The 8217-nt window shown below is 41.3% G+C and overlaps 1 protein-coding gene across 2 annotated transcripts; it reads left to right on the top strand.

Annotated features, from left to right (window-relative positions):
- Positions 1-1907: 1907 nt before the first annotated feature.
- Positions 1908-6301, top strand: LOC120906328 (protein ovarian tumor locus-like). Of its 2 annotated transcripts, none has more exons than XM_040317905.1 (9): positions 1908-2510; positions 2590-2687; positions 2793-2947; positions 3011-3513; positions 3679-3757; positions 3837-4180; positions 5183-5513; positions 5586-5721; positions 5802-6301. In XM_040317905.1, exons 1-8 carry the CDS (start codon positions 2277-2279, stop codon positions 5675-5677), a joined length of 1836 nt encoding a protein of 611 aa, XP_040173839.1. In that variant the 5' UTR covers positions 1908-2276; the 3' UTR covers positions 5678-5721; positions 5802-6301. The 2 variants fall into 2 exon arrangements, with proteins under 2 accessions (XP_040173839.1, XP_040173838.1); XM_040317904.1 differs by having other exon boundaries at positions 1909-2510; positions 3676-3757.
- The last annotated feature ends 1916 nt before the right edge of the window (positions 6302-8217 follow it).

The raw sequence follows: 8217 nt of genomic DNA, 5'->3' as shown, positions 1-8217 counted from the left end.
TCTTCATACGAATATATTTTTCAAACAAATTTTTAATAATTTTATTTATTTCATAAAAAGTCAAACACATAAAATGCTATATATATTATTACAATATGTATTATGTTCTACTTTTTCATAAAATGTGCTCTCTTCTAATCATATTTCAATTATAAAACATAAAACCTACAGAGAAAAGTGCATTTGTATTCGATGTAATTCTATATTCATGAAATTGTAATTACCAAGCATATTTTTTATAATATAGATTATAAACAATATACAGGGTTTCCACGATTTATTGGTCTGTTCCCATGATTTTTTAGTGCGTTTCCACGATTTTTTGATCGTATCCCATAGATTTTTGGTTCGTTCCCATAATTTATTGGTATCGTCCAATTGAATATCAATACAAATAAACCAAAAAAATCTGGGAAACGTCCAAAAATCATGGAACGCGCCAAAAAATATGAGAACCAAACAAAAATAAATGGGAACCAACCAATAAATCGTGGGAAGACCTGTAAAACAACAAAAAAAAAGAATAATCAGTTAAAAATCACCAGAAAAATAATTAGAACAAGTACTTTCACAGAACAGCAGAAAAAACTTCCATTTAAAAGGCGAGTTGTCAAACTTTAAAAAATATTTTAAAATAGTAAACGAGTTTAAAAAACAATTATTAACCAAAGTAATTAAAATTATGGTCTGTACCATTTTACCATATTTGAAATTTTAATTTTTAAAGCAACAAAAGTTATTGAAATTTAATTTGAAAAAGAATACCCAAATAGCCAGAATTGCTTAAGCAGCTCATTTTAGCACGCTAAAGATCGCTGCTCTAATTCGCCTTTTGCAGTAGATAAACAGCATCAGTTAACTTATCTTACTTGTACAGCAGCAATGAGATGATTGACGGCGTCTGTCTTTGACACTTTGACAAGACCCACCCAATTTTCCAGTTAAGCTTGATCTGTGGCGCTTCGGCACCTTGTACCGATGTCATGCATTAAATAGCTATAAAGTTCCACCAAGTTCGGTACACATTCTTAACAAGCCTTCAAGTTCTATCATGAACCCTAAACATAGTGCTAATCAGCCGCAAAGTTCCAAAGAGTACCGGGTGCTTGTTAAAAGTGTCAAAGTGTCAAAGACTGACGCCGGCAATCATCTCATTGCTGCTGCACAAGCTAGCTATTCGTTAATTGAAGAATGAATATTGAGTGAAGTGATTGTGAATTATCAGTAAATTGTGTAAAATTGTGTGTCAATCAATACAAAAGATTTAGAAATATACATATGTGTTTAAACGAAACAAATCTTGTTGTTTATTTCATCGATGACGCTTGCTTGAAAATAAAACACAAAGAAAAATAATCCCTGGCATCGTGGCATAGGGAAGCTCCTTAGGCGCTGTTTGAAAGACCCACATAGAACTTTGATGCTGTTTATCTACTGCAAAAGGCGAATTAGAGCAGCGATCTTTAGCGTGCCAAAATGAGCTACTTAAGCAATTCTGGCTATTTGGGCTGGTTCATTAAATTTTGCTTTTAAAATAGCTCTGACAGTAGAATGAGCGATTGAAATACCCACCGCCTATTTAAACAGTTTGATGTTTAAAATGATTGCTTAAATGAAGCAGACGTTCAAAATATATGTTATACTGATTTTTACCTTCAAAAAAGATACACACCATGAATGGGCCGACCCGAGAGCCCCGGAGATGTAATTTTAGTTATTGACTTGAAAAATTTTAAACTGTCAAAAATTACCCAAATTGAATAATCGAGCAACATGCCGTAACATACAGTGCGGTACCGACTGTAACGTCAGATTTCTTGCTTCCTGTTTGTTTGTTGATCGATCACATCCCGGCCTCCCCCATACATACACACACACTGTACACCAACAATAGAAAGTGTTACCAACTGCCGTTAGGTTGGCGTCCTGTGTAATGATAATCGCGCTATCTCTGTCTTTCTAGTTCGTACCGTGTTATACGTCATCATACGTATCTCTCGCTTTGGCTAGAAGTTTAGTCTCAGCTCAGTGTGGCACGCAACTATCTCAGGGCGAAGAAAAGCTACATGCCCTTTCACTCTTTCTCGTTTGATGGTCCTTTTCCACAGCTAGATGCTGTTTCTCTTTTTTTCTTGCACATCGTCACTTTTGGGCGCCATTTCGAACGTTGATTTGCCGGTGGTATTCGGAATGTTTTCGCAATAGACTTGCGCCCGAATTACGCTGCTCGTTCCAAACTAATTGAACTGCTGAACCGTGACCGTCCGGCTGCCAGGATGGGTGACAACAAACCGCCCAAGCGTGGATTCGGCTTCGGGTGCCGGGAGACGCCCGACATTTATGACAAATTTCTTCAGGAGCTCGGATACTACCGCAAGCACACGGCGTTGGATACGTCCTCGCTGTTCCGTGTCGTTTCCGAGCAGCAGCACGGCATCCAGAAATACCATGAGAAAGTTCGCAAGGACTGCGTAATGTACATGCACAGCCACAAGGCACAATTCGTAAAGGTGCGTTCGTGTGGCAAACGCCCCGCCCTAACCTCACTCCCGGTCGAAAAAGTGATCCAGCTTTTCTTTTGCTCTTTAGGACATAAAGTGGGGATTCGAAGCATACATGAACAATATGAGCCGGATGCGCACACACGGCACTCTGCTGGAGCTGAAGGCCTTGGCGCTGCTTTACAAGTAAGTAGTGCAATTATCGAGTTCGACCAAATCTCTCGCCAGTCGAACCGGTTGTCAACTGGACAACACAACTTATGTATGCTTTTCTTTTCCTGTGATTCCCAGCGCCAATGTGCTCCTGTTCGAACCGTTCGCCGAGGCTAAGTGGTTCCTGCACAGCGCGGCCAACGATACGGTTTGGCGAGTTTTCTACGGCCGAAACAATCATTTCGATTCAATTTACACCACGGAATACATGATCAATATGGCCGAATGTCAATGTAAGTAGTTTGTCTATTCCGTCCGGCCTTCCTTCTTCTCATTGTCCCCCTCGCTTCCCGTAGCGATAGTGTACGACATACTGTACACCAGGGTGCTGGGCGTGCCGGACGTGCAGTACGCCGTCGAGCGGATGCTGCACGATCCCGACGACACGAAGACCACGTACAGCGAGGATGAGGAGGGTCGCCAGATCGCCACCACCGAGGACGGCCGCCAACTGGTGCTGAGCCAGCCGCACGAAACCAAGTGCGTGCTGATCTATTCGCACCTGTGCCACTTTCACAACAGCACCAGCTTCGACGCGATCCAGCGGTTCTTTGCCGTGTACGGTTCGGACGAGGGGTACCGGGTGTACATTGGGCCGCACGTGCGCCGCGGCGCGAAGAAGTCGAACCCGCTGCTGGCGGACGCGAAGCTTTCCTGCGTCCGGCAGCTGCTGGAAATGTGCATCACGCCGTTCCCGTACAAGGTGGCCAAAGCGCTCGATCGCAACATCTACCGTAACGTGGAGTTCGACGTGTGGTACGAAATACGGGCGGAGAAGTGGAGTGCTTTCTTTTTGGAGGTATGTGTGCTGCCTTTTCTTTTTCGGACAAGATGATTTATTTTCTTTTGCGCAATACTGGTGTTTTACTAATTATCAATTTATGGTTCGATCGCAAACGGTGTCACGGAGTAGAATTTGTGATTTTTCACGTTCACTTGTACGTTTTTTTTTCTTCCTTAACAGATGGGAAACAAAGAAGATGGCGCTAAAAGCATCCAAGACATGAAACAAATCATACCGTCCGGTGAAATTATGCATGAAGGTAGACGCACGCGATCCTAGAGATCGCCATAGGATTTAAATCAAAAAGATTGATGCATTTGCTTTTTTTTTTGTATCAGGCTATCGTAGAGGAGGCGAGCGTGTTCGATTCGCCAACACCCAACACCCATTCATAGAATCGACAGTGGTGAAGGACGTCACCGGGATCGTGTCGGAACAGGACCCCTCGGCACAGCATGTGCATCCGTTCGGTGTAGCCGATCCGCACCTATCACTCGCACCGTATCCAATTCCCCAGTACTATCTCCCGTCGCCGGACCAGTACGGCGGCATCAACACGGTTAGTGTGATGGCCTGCGACCAGGCGCAACTGGCTTACGGCGACACCAACGGACAGCAGCCATCACCCAGGCTGGGGGGTTGCGTGTTTCATCCAGTCTACCCTACTGCGACCACTCCACTGGTATGTGTGTAACGTGAGAGACTTCTTCTTCTTCTATCTTGTATTTGAAGAGAGGGGATGTATCCTTCTATGTTGTTCAAACGCTTGTTTGAATCAGCATATTCAGAGGCTCTTTCTATTTTATAGACTTTGACTGTCTTGAGCCATATATTTTGTAAATTGGCAAGCAATGCTGCAAAATGTCACTGTGAATGTCATAAAGCAATATGACTGAAACAAAATCCATGTCAGCGTCACGTACTCAATATTGATGATCAGAGGTGATGCTCAAAACGATTGGTGTGACCAATGCTTCGTGACATTTTTGCGACCAACGCTTGGTCAGGACTATGTCATGACTTTTTTCTATTCTGATCAGATCTGCAAAATGTCACTGACATAGTCATGAAACAAAATAATGTCAGCGTCACGAGCTCTATTGTGATGATCAGAGTTTAGTTAAAATAGTTGTTGCGACCATCACATGCTTGGTGACATTATGTGCAACCAATTCTTGGTCTGTCACTTGGTCGCGACATTTTCAGTCGGTGATCATCGCGATGGTCATATGTGTTGCGTGCGAGTGGTTCCAAGAAACAAAATGAGCTGGGTTTCTCGCTCTGTTTGACCCGACAAACCATCAAACCAGACAAAGCGAGAAAGCATGCTCGTTTTACGCCAAGTATATTGCAAGAATGTGGTGATTATCAAAGACAGAAAATGTCGCGACCAAGTGAGTTACCAAGAGTTGGGTGCTAAACAAAATGTCATCAGGCATGTGATTGGACCACCAACTGTTCAAGCCTCACCTCTGATCATCTCAGTTGTTTACGTGAGCTGATTTGAGCTTCGTTTCTGTCATGAGTATTGATGACTGTAACAGTGGCATTTGGCAGCACTGTTCACAGCCAGAAAAAGTCATGATTATGCTTGCGAGGGCATTAAGCTCAGCTTGTCAGAGTATCGCGTTGGACTTAAGAATTCGCATGTCGTTATCGACATGTCATGTTTATTAATTTTTAGAATTTCACTGCTCCGCCCGGACTGAGTCAGCAGCAGCCGCCTCCGCCGCCATCCATGTTGGCAAACAACGACCAACAGCTGGCAACAACAGAACAGCCACCACAGCAACAACTGCCCTTTGTGGCAAGCTCCGCGATGCATCAAATGACAAACGATTTTTTGCTACTGTACGATCTCTATCAACAACAGCTGCTGCAGCAGCAGCAGCAACAGCAATCAGACTCGCAATCACAACCGCAGCAGATCACCCCGTACGCACCAATTGCTGGTCATGCGCCGTACATACATGGGTGCTTCTATCACTGCGTACCGAATGGGGCTGATGCCAACAGTAAGTACCGGATGGGCAATTGCTTTCCTGCTTAAGCATGTGGTGCACACTAAATTCTTCTTGCTATTCCAGATCCTGGCACGTTAGCTGTTCCGTACGATACGAGCAATCCGTACAATTCGCCGCCACCGGTTGGCGGTAATCCATATTGGCCCAACATTTGAACTATTGTGTCTGCTGGTGCTTCCTTGACCTCTCCCTGCATTCGGTAAGTGTTTTGGTGGGCAGTGGTTTGGATAAATCTCATGGCAGGGTTTGCTAATCGTTTCGAAACATTTTTTTTTACAGATTCACTCCATTATGTTTTGGTGTTTGACATTCTATCATGCACCTTTTTTTAAAATATGAAATGCTCTGCGTTGATTTTTTGGCGATTTCGAAGACATTTATTTTTAGCATATTTGCATTAGCAGTTGATATTCACGACGCATGTGCATACAGTGGTATTTGACTTCGAAAGTCGCGCATTGAAGTGGAAAATCCACTGTACTCATTTTTTATACTTCTTTATATCACTTGTTATGACTCATCGTGTTATAACTACATTTTATTAACTCGTTTCACATTCACTAACCACGGAAGTGAAAAAGCATGGATTGCTTTAAAAAGGATTTAACAAAATTTGATTTATTTTTTCACACGCGTTTGCTCACCAGCGAAGGGAACATTGTGCGTTCCCTCTTGGAGCACGTGGCGCACAGCAAAAGTTACTTTTTTACAATATTTCATTGTACGATTACGAATGCATTATAAATGAATTCCAGAGCAATAAACTGCATGCAAACAAAGCCGCCCCTAGTGTTCCATTACTGTGTAAATTATGATGCTCAAAAGATACTGTAGTGTTTGGTTTTTCATTGCGAAGCATACATACAATCAACTCGATTATAAGGAAGCAGCAGGGTGATGATGGCAGCGGGCTCAGTTCTGTTTTTCGCAGTTAAAAAATGGTAAGTTATTCACATCTCCTTTCTCAATTGCGGGGGTTAGCTAACGATCAACCGACTCCATTTGGCTTATGGCGAACAGTATGAAAACGGACACGTACGGACGTACGAAGTCTGTCCGATTACCCCTGGGCAAGTGCCATCAAAGAAGCTCATCCTATTAGTTGGAAATGAAAAAGTTTATAAGAGTGCTACTTGAATCGATTCGATAGACCTTTTTTATTTCGGATAAGGTAAATAAAGGCAGACACGTTAGGGAAAATGTTTAAATCTAGAGATATATAAATACAGTGACCATGCGTATGTGCAGACCTTATGTTACACTCATATTTTTTAGGAAAATGTATGGCAACTTTGAAGTTTCTATCAGATTTTCTGTTTTTGTCATTAGTTTTTTTAAATTTAGTTTTTTAGCAGTTAAAAACCGATTTTTACCGAGATCCGAGATGTCATACCGATTTTGGTAAAAGTAAGGCTCAGCCCTCGGGAATGGTGTGCTTGATTTGAAGTCGACACTCAGCTAGCTAGTGAAGTTTTGATATGGTAGTTTTTACCTTTATCTTAGAGGAAACAGTCCAACATATCAAAAATATCAATAAAAAAAAAAGAAATCTAAAATGTCCTGGTTTTACTCATTTTATGATTATAACCACAATAGGAACATGCCTATTTAATGTACCTATAATGGCACTTAGATGTAAAAAACACTCGACAATGAAAAATTATGGCCAAAAGACAGACAATATTGCAAAATGATTTACAGTCTCTATGTAAAATAATGGTACCATTTAACTTTTAATCCCTTCGTAAAGCCCAGTTAACATTTCACAGTTATGTAAATAGGCTATTAACTTGTAAATTAACGCATGGAATGCTTTTTAGTGCATTACATCCCGTTCATCCTATTTTAACATTACCTATTGCTTTTCATTTTCCTGGTACGTGCATAAAAAAATCTTGTTTATTTGCAACGACCCTAGCCCGTTTGGTAGATTAGTTAACAATTAGGCATTGTTTCCCTTTATGGCATTGCTATCCATCATTTCAAAATTCAACTTTATGATCTTTGGAATCCCATAGAATCTGTTATCTATTGATAAATGATGTCGTAGCAATGTCTCCTCTTCTTGTTGATTAAACACAAAAGCAAGTGATCCAAGTTGTGGCAAGATTTTGGTTTTCGTGAGATGCCCCATCAGTGTCGAGCGAGTAATAGCATAACGCATGGCTGCTATTTTGACCAAGTTCCGATTCCGATTCCGATTCTTACATACTTCAATGCTTTCTTTAGTTGCTGGATGATTTATGTCTTCCCATTACCCTTACTTAAGGTATTTGATGACGTCTGTTATTGAAATTCCAATTGATATGAGAAGAAAATGTTGGGGCCCACCTTTGCGTCCGTCTTCCCCACTTTGGTGTCAGGTGTCAGGCTTAACCACCAGAAAACAAAGCTTTTTGTTGCTTTCATTTACCTTCATTTACCTACAGTTTTTACCTTAATTATCACGACAACTCGCTCATTTGTTTAAACTGCCGGAAATATAGTTAAATGCAAGTTAAATAGAGCTTGAGATCCTTAGTAGCCAAATTAGATCCACAAGGATGCTTGACGATTTTTCATTTGTTCATGAATTTAACTAATTTTGCCTGATATCACATCGAAAATGTTCTCAAACCTACATTACCTACAGTACCTACATTAATGATGATAGGGTTATTGTGGGATTTCTTTTTTTCATTTACCATTTTAAACA

Source organism: Anopheles arabiensis, chromosome X (genome assembly GCF_016920715.1).
Source record: "Anopheles arabiensis isolate DONGOLA chromosome X, AaraD3, whole genome shotgun sequence".
In the NCBI taxonomy this organism is placed as follows: Eukaryota; Metazoa; Arthropoda; class Insecta; order Diptera; family Culicidae; genus Anopheles; species Anopheles arabiensis.
This window is presented reverse-complemented; position numbering and strand designations above follow the sequence as displayed.

Coding starts and splice junctions, on each gene's coding strand:
- LOC120906328 (XM_040317904.1), top strand. CDS start 2,277: ATGGGTGACAACAAACCGCCCAAGCGTGGATTCGGCTTCGGGTGCCGG. Junction 2,511..2,589: donor ACAAGGCACAATTCGTAAAG/GTGCGTTCGTGT, acceptor TTTGCTCTTTAG/GACATAAAGTGGGGATTCGA. Junction 2,688..2,792: donor GCCTTGGCGCTGCTTTACAA/GTAAGTAGTGCA, acceptor TGTGATTCCCAG/CGCCAATGTGCTCCTGTTCG.